The 19,011-nt window shown below is 50.4% G+C and overlaps 9 protein-coding genes across 9 annotated transcripts; 5 read left to right on the forward strand and 4 right to left on the reverse strand.

The window, feature by feature from the left end:
• Positions 1–923: 923 nt before the first annotated feature.
• On the forward strand, positions 924–2,875 carry N7533_010751 (scramblase family protein; the record flags this gene model as incomplete). The annotated part of the gene is made up of 4 exons (XM_057107401.1): positions 924–945; positions 1,126–1,489; positions 1,548–1,719; positions 1,772–2,875. The coding sequence occupies 4 exons, from the start codon at positions 924–926 to the stop codon at positions 2,873–2,875; spliced, it is 1,662 nt and encodes a 553-aa protein (XP_056954779.1).
• A 440-nt stretch (positions 2,876–3,315) lies between these two features.
• Positions 3,316–3,987, forward strand: N7533_010752 (E2 ubiquitin-conjugating protein UBC7; the record flags this gene model as incomplete). The annotated part of the gene is made up of 2 exons (XM_057107402.1): positions 3,316–3,565; positions 3,734–3,987. 2 exons carry the CDS (start codon positions 3,316–3,318, stop codon positions 3,985–3,987), a joined length of 504 nt encoding a protein of 167 aa, XP_056954780.1.
• Positions 3,988–4,355: 368 nt separating this feature from the next.
• Positions 4,356–5,936, reverse strand: N7533_010753 (uncharacterized protein; the record flags this gene model as incomplete). Its single annotated transcript, XM_057107403.1, has 7 exons — positions 4,356–4,826; positions 4,884–4,955; positions 5,030–5,110; positions 5,166–5,252; positions 5,320–5,428; positions 5,512–5,578; positions 5,660–5,936. The coding sequence occupies 7 exons, from the start codon at positions 5,934–5,936 to the stop codon at positions 4,356–4,358; spliced, it is 1,164 nt and encodes a 387-aa protein (XP_056954781.1).
• Positions 5,937–6,509: 573 nt separating this feature from the next.
• Positions 6,510–8,828, forward strand: N7533_010754 (terpene cyclase/mutase family protein; the record flags this gene model as incomplete). The annotated part of the gene is made up of 3 exons (XM_057107404.1): positions 6,510–6,713; positions 6,767–8,676; positions 8,738–8,828. 3 exons carry the CDS (start codon positions 6,510–6,512, stop codon positions 8,826–8,828), a joined length of 2,205 nt encoding a protein of 734 aa, XP_056954782.1.
• A 271-nt stretch (positions 8,829–9,099) lies between these two features.
• On the forward strand, positions 9,100–10,507 carry N7533_010755 (co-chaperone SGT1; the record flags this gene model as incomplete). The annotated part of the gene is made up of 2 exons (XM_057107405.1): positions 9,100–9,900; positions 9,962–10,507. 2 exons carry the CDS (start codon positions 9,100–9,102, stop codon positions 10,505–10,507), a joined length of 1,347 nt encoding a protein of 448 aa, XP_056954783.1.
• A 1,151-nt stretch (positions 10,508–11,658) lies between these two features.
• Positions 11,659–12,588, forward strand: N7533_010756 (uncharacterized protein; the record flags this gene model as incomplete). Its single annotated transcript, XM_057107406.1, has 1 exon — positions 11,659–12,588. One exon carries the CDS (start codon positions 11,659–11,661, stop codon positions 12,586–12,588), a length of 930 nt encoding a protein of 309 aa, XP_056954784.1.
• Positions 12,589–13,347: 759 nt separating this feature from the next.
• Positions 13,348–13,725, reverse strand: N7533_010757 (uncharacterized protein; the record flags this gene model as incomplete). The annotated part of the gene is made up of 1 exon (XM_057107407.1): positions 13,348–13,725. The coding sequence occupies one exon, from the start codon at positions 13,723–13,725 to the stop codon at positions 13,348–13,350; it is 378 nt and encodes a 125-aa protein (XP_056954785.1).
• Positions 13,726–14,540: 815 nt separating this feature from the next.
• N7533_010758 (uncharacterized protein) lies at positions 14,541–15,911 on the reverse strand (the record flags this gene model as incomplete). Its single annotated transcript, XM_057107408.1, has 7 exons — positions 14,541–14,594; positions 14,650–14,980; positions 15,060–15,291; positions 15,364–15,472; positions 15,529–15,657; positions 15,737–15,780; positions 15,839–15,911. The coding sequence occupies 7 exons, from the start codon at positions 15,909–15,911 to the stop codon at positions 14,541–14,543; spliced, it is 972 nt and encodes a 323-aa protein (XP_056954786.1).
• A 563-nt stretch (positions 15,912–16,474) lies between these two features.
• On the reverse strand, positions 16,475–18,955 carry N7533_010759 (cysteine--tRNA ligase; the record flags this gene model as incomplete). The annotated part of the gene is made up of 2 exons (XM_057107409.1): positions 16,475–18,583; positions 18,665–18,955. The coding sequence occupies 2 exons, from the start codon at positions 18,953–18,955 to the stop codon at positions 16,475–16,477; spliced, it is 2,400 nt and encodes a 799-aa protein (XP_056954787.1).
• Positions 18,956–19,011: the final 56 nt, after the last annotated feature.

A 19,011-nucleotide genomic window follows, 5' to 3' on the forward strand; every position in this document is an offset into this window, starting at 1 on the left:
CTGGGCCTTCTTTCTGCTGGCATCCGTTGCCCAGGCCCAGTTCAACTTCTTCGACCAAATGTTTGGAGGCAATCAACAGCAAGCGCAACAAAACCAGGGCCCCCAGAACGCCCCCAGTGATAGTGTTCGGTATCAAAAGATGTGGCAACAATGTGAGACCTCCGACTCTAGTCCAGAGAGAAGCTTCAATGCGTTGAAAGGTGGCAGTTACTAACAATTCTTCTACTATCTTCAGCCCAATGCAGCAACTACCTTTGCCCAGGAACTCTTGCATGCGTGCATTTCCCACACCACTGCCCTTGCCCGCATCCCGATGTCGAAGAAAAAGTTGAGCTCGCGGAAGGAAGTGCGATTTGTGTTTCCAAAGGAGGATTTAAGGCTGGCGAGGCAGCCCGCAAGATTGAACTCGCCCGCAAGGGCCTCCTGTGATACAATGGATAAATTTAAGTGAAGCGTTGAAGTATTGGTTATTTTATGTCGATCCTTGCGGCAGATTCATGACATGTGTTGAAATTATTGGAGCTGTTTGCCATTTATTGACCGCAGATGGTTGCCAAATAACAGCTGGAAGGAGCTTTATCCCATACTACTTGTACCAGTAGTACTATCCGACAGTAATAAATTCCTCTGGTCTAGTTCAAGTTGGGATCTCCTGAAAACCAGTGCTCGCCCGGGCGATCGCTTTCGATTTGTCTTGCCTTCCAAGGTTCCCAGCTTTATATTCCAGTCCCAAGGCACCTGCAGTTCCAGTAGCTTCAAGTGCAAGCTGTTATGTAGTAAACTCAAAAATGGCAAAAACGGCCGAGACGAAGCTTGATAATAAAATCGCAAAAAAAATCTATCAATCTAAGAGATAACATCAAACTAGATTGTGGCATTCGATATAAGATCGTGCCCCAAGTACCTAGGTACGTACCTAGTGCATGCGTGGTGTGATCTACCTAGGTGCGTTGCTATCTCCGAAGGGTAACCCCGGCCAAACCTTTCGTCATCAGAACGGAACGACGTTCGCTCCTTCAACGGTCAGGCTCTTCCCTTTCACCCCCAACCACCACTCTCGCCGATAATTTCACCTTGATATACAGCTGGCTACATCGTTTAATAAGTGCATACCGACATGTGGAGTGCTCGCCTCCAACTGCGATCGCTGCGCGGCATCCCCGCCTCGCGCCAGCTCTCAACCCTTCGAGGCAAAAATTCCCATCGCGGTCCCGGGCAGCATTGTTAGACCAACGCCGATCCAACCGATCAGACAGGGCGCCGATATTCCTCAGACCCCCGAAGCGACAAACGCTGACCCCCAACCTGAGCACCAGCCTCAAGATGCATACAACGCCAACTACGATCCTGCGCAAAATACCCTTCTCTCCCCCGTCCACATCCCAGAGGATCCAAATGGCGTCCTCAAAGAGACTCATCCGGCCACGAATATCCTCGCAAACTCTGGTGTTGTCGTGCAGCGCCAGCTGGAGATGATGAATATCATGATGTGAGAGAATTCGATTTGAGTCATGAAGAAAACCAAACTGACCTGTTCATTTCTCTAGCGGTTTCGAACAGGCGAATAAATATGTCATTATGGATGCGCAAGGAAATCATATTGGTTATATGGCAGAGCAAGAAAAGAGCATGGCCAATGCTATGGCACGTCAGTGGTTTCGGACACATCGAAGCTTCGTGACGCATGTCTTCGACCGCCATGAGAATGAAGTCCTCCGAGTATGAAATCCTACATTGGCTCTCCATGATATCGCTAGCTAACTTGTCGAAGTTCCATCGTCCATTCTCTTGGATAAACTCCCGAATCAAAGTCTACGATCCTCTCGATGTCACCACCGCCAGCCATACCTCTTCAACCGCTATCCAAAATACAACCCCCGGCTCTCTTGTACAGGCCGAAGTCTCGTCGAATGCACGCGTATCACCCCTCGGGTTCGACGAGATGCGCGTTATTGGTGAAGCTCAACAACAATGGGCGCCACTGCGACGGAAATATAACTTATTTACGTACCACCAATCTCCAAACCCCGAAACCGACATGGGCTCCCAGAAATTCCCTCTTTCAGGCTCCGAGCTATCCCAGGCCCAAAAGTTACAGCTTGCGCAAACTTCCAAGCAAGGACAGGGCGACTTCAACCAGTTTGCTTACGTTGATGAGCCCTTTCTATCCTGGGACTTTTCTCTGCGGTCCGCGGAAAATCGCTTGATCGGATCTGTTAACCGCGATTTTGCCGGTTTTGCTCGCGAATTCTTCACCGACACCGGTGTCTATGCCCTCCGAATGGACTCGGCAGGTATTGGCTCTGAAGTCTCCCCTACTGGTAGCAGCACACCGACCGGAATGACCCTTGATCAACGAGCTGTGATGCTGGCAACAGCGGTTAGTGTTGATTTTGATTACTTCAGTCGGCACAGTGGAGCAGGTGGCTTCGGCTTCATGCCACTCTGGATTCCGGGTATGGGTGGCGAGGCCGCAGGTGGAGCTGCCGCTGGTGAAGCTGCCGGGGCAGTCGGTGGTGCTGCTGCCGGTGGTGCCGCTGCTGGCGAAGCTGGGGCTATTGGTGAAGTTGCCGCGGGCACTCTAGGGAGAGCGGGAGCTGCTGGCGGAATGGCAGATGGAATGGCAGCAGGTGTAACAGGTGCTGGGGCCATGGCTGGGTATGAGGCCATGCAAAGAGGATTTTCCGGCGACCAAAGCTCCCAATCTGTCCCACCTGCGGAGGCAGCTAGCCAGCAATCGGCCGACCAGCCTGATTTCTACCATGACTACAGCCCTCCTGGTGAACAAAAGGAGGATGTATGGGGCCAGGAAGAGGACCCATGGAGTGATGGAGATGATGGCGGCGGCGGTGGTGATGACTTTGATTGGTTTTGATTCAAAAATTTTGTGATTGTGTACAGTAGATAGTGTTGCGAGTAAGATATAGTTAGTAAGATACCTTGATAGACTCGAAGCTGGAATTGAGTCGGGATCGCCCCCGCCGATCCAGGCACCCCGCCGATCCAGGCACCCCGCAGCGTCCCCATAATTATGAACTCCCCTCACCTTTCTCTTTCTCTTCCCTTTTCTTTCACTCTTTGACTCCACTCCCTCATCACATTGTTCCTTTATCTTCTTACCGGCCTACGATATATTACCCAGTCGATCAATCAATCGATTGTAACTTTCGCTTGCCTAGAAGCGCGGAACTCTCCATTCGCCACCCGCGGAAGCCCAACCCAACCTAAATCCACCGACACTCGTGCCACAACTCAACCTCTTCGCATAACCCCTCCCAAACCCTCGCCCTCAAAGCAACTACCCGATCAGTCAAAATGGGCAGCTCGATCGCTCAGAAGCGTCTTTTCCACGAATACAAGAACCTCTCCACCAACCCACCCGAGGGAATTACCGCAGGACCTGTCTCGGAAGATGACATGTTTTACTGGGAAGCCCTGATCCAAGGCCCCGAGGGCACACCCTTCGAGGGCGGCATCTTCGCAGCTGAACTCAAGTTTTCCAAGGATTACCCTCTCAGCCCGCCAACAATGAAGTTTGTCGGAGGTGGAGTGTGGCATCCGAACGGTACGTCATAACCCCGAGGAGAGCTCGAGCTCTTTTGGTTTTTTTGCAACTCGAGCGAGAAACCAGGTTTCTTTCAAGACATACCGACGAGTCCACCGAGCGCGCTTTTGCGTCTCTTCAACCGAACAGTCTTTGATGCTGATTTATTCTCTTTTCGCGCCTTTCTAGTTTACCCCAACGGAACCGTCTGCATTTCCATCCTACACCCTCCTGGTGATGACCCCAACCACTACGAACATGCCTCGGAGCGCTGGTCGCCTATCCAAAGCGTGGAGAAGATCCTCATCTCGGTCATGAGCATGCTCGCCGAGCCTAATGACGAAAGTCCCGCCAATGTGGAGGCGGCCAAAATGTGGCGCGAGCGACGGGCCGAGTACGAGCAGAAGGTTCGGGATGAAGTGCGCAAGGGATTGGGCTTGTGATCAACTTTTTCAAGCATGGAAGAGTCTCCCCCTCTATAACGCGTTGATGAAATGGCGTCGAGAATTGAGCTTTTGATTTTTGGTTCTTCCTTGTATGCATTGCTTGAATGGCGAGGGCTTGTTTGTGCAGCTTGTATGTTATTTAACATTCTGGAATAAGAGTTTTCGGTGCGTTATCACTCTACTATAACATCAAATGGATTTTCTATTCGCTGGGAAACTGGCTATTGTGGTAGTTGTATGCTTCTTGGAAGTAATCTATACTCTATACGACTAATGGAATCCAACCGGATCCTCTTGAACTCTTCCAACGTGCAAATTTCCCCCAATTACCCAATATCTTCTCAAGTCCTGATAAAAATATGAACTCATCTCTGTCGAAACATTTTGCGATCAATCCACTCCTCAAGACTACCGCCATCGTCATAGAGCTTCTCGATCTCCACCTTGACATTGAGCATCAACATTCGCTGAAGTTCAGCGCACCATTCCGGCTCGACACCATCACTCGCCCAGATCGGGCTCCGACGAAGCATAGAAACTATTTTCTTGCGATCCCGCGCCGCCAAAAAGAAGGATAGCTCCCCACTGGAGTTTTGCGTTTCATCGGCAGCATCGGCGATTTTGAGACCCAGCCATTGTAGTGGTGGAAGGCTTAGCTCTGCGTTCTTGTGTAAATGCGCCAGCGATCCATACTTGTAAGTCGACATGATTGTAAGGCCATGTGGATCGCCGTCAACTAGCGCGTAGAAAGGAAGTCGTCTTTGGTTGCGGTTGGTCTCGGCTTCGAAAATCCGATGGAGGAATCGTCGGGTGCAGATGTCAGGGTATCCTTTCCCCTAGTTCCGGTTACTCAGCTTTCATTCTGATCGAAGTGAAACTTGATTGATACATACGGTAATCAGAATTCCTTCCCCGGCAAGAGCTCTGATATGGTAGCTGTTCCGAACTAGTCGATGGAACACTGCCTATTTAGAAGAAAGAAAATATCAGTCTTGTTACCTAGGTATCCAAGGTTTGCAATCATTCTCGAACGACTTGCCTCTTTTTCAATGACAAGTATCCAGCGGGCGTTTGATACATCAATCTCGTCGGTATCTTGTATGCGCGGGATGAGGCTATCCTAAGGTAGTGGTGTCAGCCCAGGCTGCCGTGGTTGTCAAGAACACCAAACTAACCTCAGAAACAGATTGGGCATTCAAGACAACTCGTGACTCTCGTATTAGGCGTAAAGTGCCTGCCACCAACCCTTTACCTGCGGCTTCCTAGACAATCGAAAGCAATGTCAACGGGAATTCCGGGATATCACCCAGTTCTCTCACCAGAACTCACCACGTTCAAAGCCAGCCGGTTCACTCCAATGGTGTAAGCGAGGTCGTCAATAACACTGTTCACTGTAGCCTGGGACTGAAAGTATGCAGGATCGATGTAATAGATATCCCTACGCGCATTCAAGTTGCATGAGTACAACCGTTGTTGAAAATATATACAGCTCACCACACTCTATCCAATTCTCCTCCTTACCTTTTGGATATCAATCTCCCTTCCCGCAAAGCTTGGTCGATCATCGACAAAACTCGGATGATCACCGCTAAAGAAAAGACAAGAAAAGGGATTCTCAGCGACATTCTATATGATATATCATAGCATGGATTTCACGAGAAGTGCTTACTGAATTTCCACGATTCATAAGCAGTGTTACCCGGCCAGGAGTATGTGCGGTAGGATTCCTTCCGCTGAACAGCTTCCAGAGCCCCATTGATCGGGTTGATAATGCAGTTTTCTGGGTCGACTCTGCAGCGGAGAGTGATGGATGGCTGACTGTCTGCTGGCGACGATGTGAGCTCTCGGATAAGGGCCGTGAGGGCATCATCGATATAGGCGCGGACCGAGGGATCTGGAGTCACACCGGGCAGTGCTATTTGCGGGGAAATGGGTCTGAGGGCCATTGAGAGTTCAATTCAGACTTGTGGACAGAGGCATTAGAAGTTCAAGAAGTGAGAAATGATGTCCAAATCGAGTAGGAGATCACGAGCATCATGAGTCGCACTTGCCAGATTGGAGACTTGAAAGTCAGTGGTTCTTGCTGTTTTTATTTCTCCCATTTTGGGTCGAACTTGTCGTTTTTAGTTGATTTACTCGGTTTGTTCTACTTGTCTCTACTTGTTGGTTCGTTGGTTAGTTTTGCGTGCTTACTGGACCTTGAAGTATACAGATCCCTTTCGGTCATCCCCGCTTAGATTGCAACCACCACCCTTTTGCAGTCAACAAGTCAAAATGTCGTATTATTATAGAACCAGTTTGTATTCAAACAAACTGAATAAAACGAGAGTTTCTTTTTCCGACGATCCCACATGCAGGCAACAGCTGGACTTCGTTGTACACCGCAGCTATGAGACTGATGACTCAGCATAGTGGAGCTGTTTATATCCACACCGCAGCCCTCGGGGGTATCATTTGATCACCTCCCCAGATTTCGAGCAACAAGTTGCTACTTTCGATTGATACGGGGCTCCGCGGCAATGACTTCACATATCGCTCCCTGGAGGACTTCGGCTCAGGGCCATCTCACTCCCGACGAGAATGGCGACTTGAAGACCGACTACTCCCGCTGGCGCCTGGTCAACGAGGAAGGTCGCCAAACTTGGCGCTATCTCGAATCCGACGAGGAGAACAGTGCCTGGTTGCAAACTGTTGCTGACAAGTACCATTTGGGTCTTCCTACTGTATGTATTTCAATTGGTCATTTTGAAGCCTCTTTTAACATGTTTCTTCCCAGGGTCTCCCAATTCTGCCAGAAGCCAAGACACCGCTTCAAGCTGCTGAAAATGGTCTGTCTTTCTTTTCGCATCTGCAGCTCGATGCTGGTAATTGGGCATGCGAGTACGGAGGTCCCATGTTCATGATTCCGTCTATTATCATTGCGTACTATGTGACCAATACCCCTATCCCCGTGGAGTATGCTACGGAGATCAAGCGTTACCTCTTCGCCCGTCAAAATCCCGAGGATGGTGGCTGGGGTCTACACATTGAAGGCCACAGCTCCGTTTTTGGAACATCTACAAATTATGTGGTTCTCCGAATCCTCGGTGTTAATGAAGAGGACCCGCGTATGATCAAGGCCCGCGGTCTTCTGCACAAGTTTGGCGGTGCGATTTATGGCCCTCACTGGGCTAAGGCCTTCCTCAGCATTCTTGGTGTTATGGAATGGGATGCTGTCAACCCGGTCCCCCCTGAGATCTGGATGCTTCCTGACTGGGTTCCCATTGCCCCCTGGCGCTGGTGGATTCATATCCGCCAGGTATTTTTGCCCCTCTCTTATATCTGGTCCAAGAAGTGGTCAATGCCTCTCAACGATCTTACCAAGCAGCTTCGCGAAGAGCTGTATACGCAGCCTTATAACACAATTGATTTTGCATCTCACCGCAATTCGATTCACGATGCCGATAACTATTACCCCAAGACCTGGGTCCTGAACAGTATTAACGAGCTCTTGGTTCGGGTCTACAACCCTCTCTTCCGATTTGGTCCCGTTGTTAGACGCTCCGAAGAATGGGTTTGGGACTTGATCTGTATGGAAGACCAGAACACCGACTACGCAGGCGTTGGTCCCGTCAGCAATCCCCTTAATATGATCTGCTGTTTCATCCACGATGGCCCTGATAGCCACACCCTTCGTCGTCACCAATATCGACTGAACGACTACATGTGGATGAAGAATGAGGGCATGCTGGCCAATGGCACCAATGGAGTCCAGGTGTGGGATACAACCTTCTTGACGCAAGCAGTTGTCATTGCTGGCCTTGCAGATGACCCGAAGTGGCGACCTATGTTGACCAAAGCGCTCGAGTTTATCGAAGATCACCAGCTGCGGGAGAATGTACCTCGTCAAAATGAGTGCTACCGCCAGGATCGCAAGGGGGCTTGGCCTTTCAGCACCAAGGTTCAAGGATACACTGTCAGTGATTGTACCGCCGAGGGTTTGCGATCTACCCTTCAACTCCAGGAGCTACACGGATTCCCCCAATTGATCTCCCTGGATCGGTTGAAGGATAGTGTGGACTGCCTCCTTCTGCTGCAAAACCCGAGTGGTGGTTTCTCAGAGTACGAAAGCACCCGCGCTTCTCCCAAACTTGAGTATCTCAATGCCGCTGAGGTGTTCGGTGGTATTATGATCAGCTACGATCATCCCGAGTGCACCACCGCATCCGTGACCGCTCTGTCTCTTTTCAGCAAGTTCTACCCCGACTACCGTGCCGATGAAATCCGTGCCGCAAAGCAGAAAGCCGTCGCGTGTATCAAGCGCATGCAACGTGATGACGGCAGTTGGTATGGCTCTTGGGGCATTTGCTTCACCTACGCCGCCATGTTTGCTTTAGAGAGTCTCGCCAGTATTGGTGAAACATACGAGACGAGCGAGAACTCGCACCGTGGTTGCGAGTTCCTGATTTCCAAACAGCAGGCTGATGGCGGCTGGGGTGAATCTTACCTCAGTAGTGAGAAGCATGTTTACGTCCAGCATGAGATGTCTCAAGTTACTCAAACTGCTTGGGCTTGCTTGGCATTGATGGAGGCCGATTACCCCCACAAAGAGCCGCTTGAGAAGGCCATGAAGCTACTCATGTCTCGCCAACAGGCTAATGGCGAGTGGCTTCAAGAGTCCATTGAGGGGGTGTTCAACCAATCTTGGTGAGTTTTCCTTTCTTCTCTCTCATTTCACTTCCATGAATAATTACTGACTTTTCTTTAGTATGATCTCTTACCCGAACTACAAGTTCTACTGGCCGATCCGTGCTCTTGGCCTGTACAGCCGCAAGTTCGGCAATGCTGAGCTAAAGTAAAATCTTAATTTAGCGATCTCATGTATCACCAGCCCTTTAACATACATATTTTAATACATACCAATATCTCATGGTCATTCAAAGAATTATTTCGTAGATGGCTCTGGCAAGTGTGAGGAGGGACCCACCTTGAGAGCTTGGACCAGCCATGCGGAGCCTCACTTGGGGTTTCTGGTGCTTTCTTTCTTGGACTCCTCCACTCCTCCACTCCTCCGCCTTTGCCTCCCACTCTCTTCCCCAAGCCTAAGAGTCATCGACCACAACTGTAATCATGAACGCTGCAGCACAGGGCGAACAGGCCCTTAAGGACTCCAATGCCCTCCTCGCCATCCAACACTACACTCGCGCCCTCGCCGAGCTACCCCGCGCTGTCAATTATTATGTCCAACGCTCAACCGCACACTCTCGCGTCAAGCCCGCAGACGGCGGCCCGAACTCCCTTGCTTCGCTCCAAGATGCAGAAATTGCCCTGGCACTTGCTCGCGAGCGCGGAAAGCGCGAGTTAATCCTCGCAGCTCAGATGCGCCGCGGAGTGTCACTGTTCCAGCTTGGCCGATACAACGACGCGAAGTTCCTGTTCGACCTCATTGAATCAAAGACTCGGACTGAAGATGGCCCGGAGGACAAAACGGCGAGCGTGCAGGCTGCGATGTCAGGATCGGGAAAGAGCAAGAAAGATGCCGCTGAGCTGCAGATCTGGCAGATGCAGGTTGCCCGCAAGCTTAAAGCTCTTGATAACCCCGATGAGACGGCTATTACGATTGTCGAATTCCCGAGCGATACTAAGATTCCAACAGAAAAGGAAATCAAGGCTGAGCTGGAAAGCTTCAAGGCTGGAAAGGCTGCGCCGGTTGCGAATGAGTCTAAGAAACGAAATTCCCAACCCACTTCAAGTGCTGCTGCCACCTCGGCCCAGGAAACCACTCAAGGAGCCGAGGAATCTAAGCCATCCGTTGCTGTTCCTGAGAAGGTGCGCCATGAGTGGTATCAGTCCGGCGACTCTGTTGTCGTGACGCTCTACATCAAGGGCATCCAAAAGGACAGTGTTCAAATTGATCTGAAGGACCAGTCGGTAAGTGATCGCTGCAAAGCTACCCAGATCTTTACAAGCAGATACTGACATTGGCTTCTAGGTTTCTCTACAATTTCCCCTCCCATCTGGCTCTGATTACGACTTCACCCTCGACCCACTCTTTGCCCCAATCGACCCCTCCACTTCCAAAGTGTCGGTAATGGGCACCAAGATCGAGCTTGTCCTCCAAAAGCAAACAGCAGGCCAAAAGTGGCGCTCCCTCGAGTCTTCTGTCACAGAAACAACTGTACTCACAGATCGCCCCGCTGCCCCTTCAGCACCAGCCCCATCTGGTCCTGCTTACCCAACTTCCTCTCGCCATGGAGCTAAAGACTGGGACAAAGTTGCTTCCTCTCTGACATCCAGCAAGTCCAAAGGTAAGAAGAAGGAGAAAGAAGGCGCTGCAGGAGACGAGTCTGATGCAGAGTCTGTTGATTCGGACTTTGGTGGCGATGCAGTGGATGGATTCTTCAAAAAGCTCTACGCTGGCGCGGATCCTGACACCCGTCGTGCCATGATGAAGAGTTATGTCGAGAGCCAAGGAACGTCACTTAGCACCAACTGGTCCGAGGTTGGGACTAAGAAGATGGAGGTACACGAGAGCTGAAATTCTCACTAAAATGTTGCTCTTACTAATTTGCTCTTGCTGGCTGGTTCATGTCTTAGTCGCATTTAGCTAATGGAGTTTGCGGGTTTCTTCCGACATGTTCTTAATTTATGGTCGTAGTAAAATTGATGATATTGCGTTGCCACCACCTCCCCCCGTAGTTGGCTATGCCTTTTCATGTCGCACTTAGCAGAATCTACCGACAGATGGAATCATTAAGCTTTCCGAGTCTGTCAGAATGGCTTCTTTCTGATATGTCAGTGTTTACTTTTACTGCCCCTCTGTGGATCCACGAAAGGATCACACCTCTACTAGCAACCAGTCCGAAGGGACAAAATGTGTCATCTACTATATTAAGGTTCACTTCGGATTTTAGACAATCGCTTAGGGCGATTTTGACTTGAGTAATAGTCTAACCATCTTAGTCTTGAAGCTGGCTGAAAGCTTTTTCCAGCGGTCCTCACGGAAGTCAACATGGTCAACCGGTTTCTATTGGAACTGCTGCTGACGCCGGGGACAGTCCCCAAAGCGGCCAGGACTAGGCCATTTTGGTTCTCGGTGGACAAAGTTTATGACCGGGACAGAGCACACACTTCTGAAATATCGGGATCTCGGCGATAGATCCTTTCTCCGTATCCCGTACACAGATGAAGAGTTGCCGACAGGAATGGCAAACACAAGGGGATACTTACTAGCCCGCTCAGGCCCTTTAACCATAGGCCACGATTTACCAAATTCCCACCATCGTCATTATAAAAGGGCAGTTGGAGTTGATCTGCATTGAGATTTTCACCATCAACGAACCAAAAGTCTACGTAAGAGCGGGGCGCAAATTAAGCTCGCGGCCGGGCAACCCTAACTTTTACCTAATGCTTCCGATGCCGTTGGGGTTACTTGGAGTCTTTGTGCCATTCTCTACAAACCTTCCATTTTTATTATTCACGGATTTCAAATATACTCTACCGTATTGATTCTTTTTACCTAAATCAATCCGTGATCACGTTCCAGTCCACAGTCCGTATAATTTCCCCGGTTTCTTCACTCATCTCGCCCACGATATCCCATCATTCCCACGTCTTCCATAAACAAACCCTCTACAACATCAATTCAACCACCACCAAAGCCCTATTTTTCAATTCGAAATCTCAAAAATGGTTCGCAACATTCATATTGCAGTGCTGGATGTTGACATCCCAGCTCGCGGTCTTTATGAAGCCCGAGGCCTTTGCAGCGCCCACTTCCGCAGCATCCTCCGCGAAACAGCAGCACACCTAAACGAAACCAACCCAAATATAACCGACCCCATTAATATAACCGTCACACCTTATGACATTCGCGGAGGCCACTTCCCCGAGTTCCACCTTATGCGCGGCCACAAGACCACAGACGGATTCCCCGTTCTGAACCCCATCGACGCCATCATGATCACCGGCGGCAACCCAGGTGTGTACGAAATGCCACACTCACCCTGGATGCAAGTGTTGCAGAAATTCATCAGAACTGTCTACGACGAACACTCCGAAGTCCGCATTCTGGGCACCTGCTTCGGCCATCAGCTCATTTCGCACGCGCTTGTTCGCGATCCCGAGGACGAGGTCCGCGACGTCTACGTTGAGAAGTGCCCTCTGGGAAGAGAAGTGGGGATTTACAAAGTTGATCTTAATAAGGAGTTTATTCGGTCATTCCCGTCGGCTTTCTCGCACTTGGAGAATGGCCAGATGCGCATCCAGATGTTTCACGGTGATCGGGTCATGGCTGTTGAGAAGGGGGCTCCTGTGTCGCTGAGCGATAGCCCGCCTGTTTCGCTGCCTGCTCCCTGGATTAATGTTGGAAGTACCCCTATCTGCCCTATTCAGGGCCTTTATAACCCCGGCCGTGTGTTGTCTGTTCAGGGTCACTATGAGATGGATGCATTTGGCTTGACCAAGATGTGCAAGGATGCTGCGCCCACTATGGGCTGGAAGGAGTCTAAGCTTGCCATCTTCCTGGAGCAGGTCGGTCCTGATATGGTGGATCAGCAGGACGATGCTAAGTGCTTCGCCACGGCGGTTGTGTCCTTCTTGTCTGACCTGGAGGGATGACTAGTTCAAGTCCTTGAAAGGGCCAGTGTATATAAACAAACTAAAAGTCATAGAAATTTCTTGCATATACATGAAGCTATTGTGCAATATTCGTAGATGTATGCCAGTGGTAGATGTACATCTTTTTTTTCTCTGCGTCTTCTTCCTCTTCTTCTGCGCCAAGCTTGGAATTTATTCCAAAATTTACTCATCTTCCACGTCATCTTCGGAAGAGTTTTTCCCGTTTCGATACAAGAAAAACTGTGTGAAGATCGCCATGTCTAGCAAAAGTGTGCCTGCACTTCCCACGAGCCAGGACAGATTGACCAACACATAGCGCCCGTAGAGTTCAGTAGCCTCGCCCGGACGACAGTGCGCCCGATGACGATGAGAAGAGACATCCAGGCCATCGGAAAGAGACGATACACCCTGCAGACTGGCGAGTACGCCAGGATGGAGAGTACATAAGTCAAATTTCCGATACAGGCAAACAGGAAGAAGAGAAGTGACACGCCGTCCGTAGATTTCCGGCGGAAATTCAGCAAGAGCTGTGGTAGACGCGACCCCAAATAGAAGACGGCACACAGGTATCCGAAGAACTGGCCGAGCGGGTCCATGGTGAGGGGTTCGGGTTCGGAGCTCGAAGACTTCGAGCCCGGGCTTACATACCAACCCACAGTTCCAGCCACGCAGACCAGCACGATGGCCGTGAAGTTAAAAAGGAACGATTTGAGAGAGGAGATTTGGCGGCGGCGGCGTCTTTTCCGCGCAGCGCTCGAATCATTCGAGTCGATGAATGGAGTTGCGGGCGAGAAGGTGTGTGCCATCTACATGAGTATGCAAGATATCACGGAACGAAGTGGCGGAATGGCGTCTTCCTTGCGCGGAGGTCGACGAGGTAGGTCGGATGGGATGTTGAATCTGCACATGGCCGTTGGACTTTGGTAAAAGGGAAGTTTGCTCGGTTGGTGGTGGGACCGCGCGAGTTCCATTTTCCTGATCGTCTAATGCGCCGGTGGCGACTGGCTGTGACTCTGACTCGGGAGATGGCGTTGGCGTTGGAGAAAGCTCATCCTGGAGTGTGAATCCTCTATAATAGAAACATTGGCCCAAGAGAACAATATCTGCCAAGGTGTAGTAGACTGCCAGTATGATCATGGTTGGCAGTACGCCTTGCATGACGGCACCTAAGATATTGAAGACATCACCGGCCAACCACACGACCAGAAATAAGAGTGATAAGCCATCGGCAGATCCGCGTCGGAAATTTTCAATGATCTGTGGCGAGAAGACGACTACCCAGCAGGCAAGGGAGATAGATCTGAAATTTATGTCAGCTGAGGGCCGTTGGAAAGCTTCATGGTGATTCCTGGTTTCTGGGTCCTGATTCGCTGGGTCGGATAATTAAGTGACAGCTGCATGAGGCGTTGTGCAGTTTGGAATCCCAGAGTCACACAAAACCAGGAATGCGATTTTGAAGAATCAAAACATAGAAGAGGCGATAATGGGGGCAAAAACCTACCCACAGATACCACTCAGGGCTTCGATATTCAAATTGACTGCCTGTGGGGGGGGAGCATGCTGCCGACGGAGAATGATATGATCGACCGTGGCTCGAATCACGGATTTCGTTAACAATGGGCACGATACGTGCAGAGTGACTCAAGATAGACAGGACTTTAGTAAACAAAGGTAGACTTTATTTGTCAATGTTAAAACATGACAATTGGATGAGGAGAGAAAAGTTGGAGAAATCCGCGGGTCCGATGTGGATGACGTCGGGCGGTCACGTGAACTTAATCTATACAGTTTCTAACGCCAAAGAGAGGGTGATTTACTATCTTGATTTACTTCATACCTAGGTATTGAATATGTCTCATGTTCTAAGCGAGTAGAAATAAAATATAATCAAGTTAGTTACATCTCGATTATGGATGGCATCGAGCAACCTCAAGTGACTGGCACTGGCGGACTTATGACATGAGCTGCACCAGCTTGTCCTGGAAGCCACAGAAGGCATTGACAGCCTGATACTACATGTCAGCAATTTTGACCCAAGATAGAAATTAGTTGACCTCATACCTCTATCAATTTTACATTACTGGCACCATTCAGGTCACGAGTAAAAGTAATCTGGAACTTTCCCGAGTCATTCAAGTACGAAGTTCCTGGGGCTGGGAGCGGCGTAGTCGGAGCAGCATCAAATAGCGATGGGGCATTCACAGGCGCAGCTTGGGTGCTGAGCTGCTCAAGCAAAGGTGGCGAGATAGTAAGACGATCTATGCCGGCAAGAGAGTAGATTTCCTCGGTAGAAGTGAGGCTAGCTCCCAAAACCTGGGTATTGGCATTGATTGACTTGTAGTACTCTTGGATTGCCCGGCAGAGTGGAAGCAGCTTTGCATGGTCCACAAAACTGTAAAATATAAGCTTTTGTCAACATGAAATCCGAAATGTATCACTGTGAGTAAATTATGGAAATCCACGAGACTCACCCTTCTTGGAGATGAGCTCTGAGTTCGTTGACATAGGGCGAGATGTAAGTGCAGCCCACCTCAGCCGCGAGCACGGCCTGGGTCATGGTAAAGAGCATGGTACCAAGAGTTCTTACACCGGCCAGCTCAAGTGTGTGGCAGGCCATCATGCCCTCCCAAGTACTGGGAATTTTGATAGCGATGCGTGTGATATCAAATCCTGGTTGGACATGCTGGAACAGCTGGACAAGTCCTGAGGGGTCGTCATGTCAGAACCACAAGGATTTGAAGTTGAAGATTTGGAGAGGGATGTTCAAACACATACGAAGAGCGTTCACAATCGTCTTCTCTTGTGAGTACGAGTAGTAGGGGTTTGTTTGAACGAGGACGGTACCCTTGACGTGACCCGACATTCTCACGGCCAGGCGTACAATCTAGAAAACAATGTTAGCTTACTTTCAATTTAAAGGCCAGTTGGTCATTGACTCACCCCAATTTCAACAGCCAGTTCTTCGACACTAATGGAAGAAAACTTTGGATGGAGAACCTTCGCATCCACCTTGGCGGAGGCAACAATCTCTGCAGAAGACGGTTTCAATAGTTCTCCGAGAATAATGGCCTGGAGATCATGTAAGTAGGGATCCTCCGACTCCGATCTAAGTCGTCCTTCGTTTGTTGATTGGAAATTTCAAGCTTACCTGGTTTGAGGTTGAGTGTTGAAAAGGGCCGAGCGATCTAGCAACTAGACAATGGTAAGTATCTGTGCAAAGCTATGTTTTGTTTGAATCGTCACTACATACCCTCAATATCCGCTGTGTCGCAATCCACGACAGTGCGCGAGCGAAGATAGTCCAGTCCGGTCGTGGTAGCCATCGTGTGAAAGAAGTAGCCTAACTTTTTGGGTCTGGATATTACAAATCGAAGAATTGAGGCTTGTGGTTTCAAGGTTTATGATTTCGTCGCGGTAAACAGACACCGATGGACAGGGAGGTCTAATAAAAGGGCTTCGGCGCTCTCTGCGCCGAGCATCCCACCTCCGTACGACCCAGTGGGGATAGGCTGCCTGACGGGGTATTCTACCTAACGGGGGTATGCTAACCGCCAACTCAAGATTCGGGGTTGAGCAAGTGGACACCAGTTTGCCCTATGGGATGTCTCTCATGGCCGACCCCCATATCCAACCCACAGCGGGGGCGGGGACACACGTATCGCTGCCCACTCGTGTCGAGGAAATGCGTGCGGATCCGATTGTACAACATCTTGAGCTGAGATTAGGCTAAAAGGCAAAAATAAAAAATGATCTGCTTGAAAATATCTACTAATATAGGTATACCAAAACGCCCAATAAATGCAAATCGCGATGTACGTATCGCCCCGAGACCCTCACCCGCAGCTCAGATTCCCCTCAATACATAAAAAGAACAAGATACTTTTGTTTATTTGGCTTGGGCGGCATTCCACGCCTCGTGCGCCTTCTTTTGTCGCTCCCAGTCCTTGCGGAGCTTCTTCGCGCGGCTCTTTGTGATTTCCTCGCCTGCAGTGTCGCGGGTAGGAAGACCCTCGTCATCCCAAGCGCTATACTCGTTGGTGCGAAACATCTCAAGGTGGCTCAGCTTGCCCTTTTCGAGCTGCTTGAGAGCCTCCTGCTCACGCTTTTGCTTCTCTAGCTGCTTTTGGCGAGCGCGGGCCTCCTTCTCTTCCCGAGCCTGGATCATCTCGCGAGTTACAGGACGGACGAGGGCGGGAAGGTTATCACGGTCCTCGAGGTAAACACCCAGGTCGAAGAGATCAATATCACGGACGCGATCGCAGAGAGCTAGGACCTCCTTTCCAGCGGAATCGGAGGATTGAAGCGAGGAAACCTTGTTCCGGAAGTTGGAAAGAACCTCTGCGTAAGGCTTAGCAGCCTCAGAGACGTCTGCGGGGCCCTCAACCTTGACTGCATCGGCGATTTGGCTCGACGAGATTCCCTCCTTGGAGCGAGCCGCCAGGCGAACGGTATCACGAATGACAGAAAGCGGGAAGAGGAACGGCTTGGCCTCCTCGGGGACATCGATGCCTGACCATCCAATCTCAGTGCTATCGGCGGCAGCTTTTCCATTGAGACCGAAAATATTGACGATGGAAGTAACCCATCGAGCAGAATCTTGGACGACCTTCGGGTTTAGAGTAGCCTTATCCGCGCTGTTGTATTTGGTGATGAATTCGGAGATGGTTTGCATAGCGCCCACGGTGTTGAATGAGTCACAGAGGTGCTTGTACACGGCATCCTTGGCGGCTTGAAGATCAGAACCAAGGGCAGTGTCTGTGCTATCTCCCTGGAGGGCCGCAGGGTCCTTGACCTTCAGGAAGAAATTGTTGACTTTGTCCTCCCAGGAGGCACTGGAGCTAACGAGCTCGTCTGTAATCTCAACGCCTTCCTTCCAGCCACCAAGCAGGAAAACAATACGCAAACTACGCGGGTCCCAGTCTTTCCGGTCCAGAGCTTCGCGGATGGTGGTGAAGTTCTTAAGAGACTTGGACATCTTAGAGCCTGCAATGGAGAGATGACCCATGTGCAAGAAGTAGTTGACCCATTGATCATGCTTGCAAGGATCGTGCCAGTAAGCTTCGCTCTGGGCCAGTTCGTTATCGTGGTGAGGGAATGCAAGATCAATACCACCGGAGTGGATATCCATTTGCTCACCCAGGCGAGCTGAAGCCATGGCTGAGCACTCGATGTGCCAACCCGGACGTCCCTTGCCCCAGGCGCTATCCCAGCTTGGCTCACCAGGCTTGGATGACTTCCAAAGGGCGAAATCAGAGGCTCCACGCTTCTCGGTCGTCTTGCTTGCCAGAGAACCTTCGCCCTCGGCGGCCAGCTTGTTATCGGATCGGCTCCATGGTTCCAGGCGGGCGTACGGGTGTCCGGCACCTTCGAAGGCATCAATATCAAAATAGACCGAGCCATCCTTGGTCGCATATCCAAAGTTGTTCTTCACAATTCGCTCCACGAAATCGGCAATCTCGGCGCCGTACTCGGTAACACGGGTCAGTGCGTCGGGGTCGAGAACGTTCAAATCGCGCATGTCGGTCAAGAAGCGTTCCTCATACTTCTTGGTGAGCTTGGTAAAGATTCCGTGGTCGTTCGCATCAATCAATGCCCCCTTGAGTGCATCCAGGTAGGGGAGCAAGACATCTTGTGCATCAGTGTAGAAAGCTTCGGCGAACAAAGCGGCATCGCCAGCCTTACTAGCACCGGCTTCGGCGTCTTTCAGAACCTTCGCAGCTGAAGCCGCAGTCTTGATGTGCATTTTGATCTTGGCCTCCTCGTCGCCGGCCTTCTCGTTGCCTGGCAGAGCTCCTCCGCTCAACACGATTTTGTAGGCCTTCTCTACCTCGGCTTGGTACTGCGCAGGGGCCAGCATAGGATCCAACAAAGACAGATTCTTCTTCAGGTATGCAGTATAGGCGGTTTTCACAGTATCGATAACCTCGGGGGTAATAGTAGGATTGGTACCGACGAACTCGTTGAATAGGTGCTGTTGTCTGGCGCGCAGGATGATCTATGATAGGGAGAAAAGACAACAAAGTCAGCTTTGGGATTTCACATTCCGATAGAAAGATTCATTGATCATATATCATACCTTGTCATCCACATCCGTAATGTTCATTACGAAGTTGACATCGAACTTAAAGTAGTCGCGCATAATGCGCCGAATGATATCGGTACTGACATAATTGCGGGCATGGCCCAAGTGCGCATCGTCATAGACAGTCGGACCGCAAGCGTACCAAGTAACCTTCTTACCAGCGGGGTCGATTGGAACAAAGGGTGTCTTGGACTTGGTCAAGGAGTTCCACACCTTCAGCGGCGGAAGTTGAACCTCCGCGTTGGTTGGAGGTTGCCGCCAGGGCGGCTGCTGGCGAGACGACATGGATCTGGATAAAAGTACAATGGACCTAAATGCGAACCGCCGTGGAAGGAGAACTG

Source organism: Penicillium manginii (genome assembly GCF_028828005.1).
Source record: "Penicillium manginii strain IBT 31320 chromosome Unknown utg000008l:1.0-3226943.0:1.0-3228205.0, whole genome shotgun sequence".
Classification (NCBI taxonomy): domain Eukaryota; kingdom Fungi; phylum Ascomycota; class Eurotiomycetes; order Eurotiales; family Aspergillaceae; genus Penicillium; species Penicillium manginii.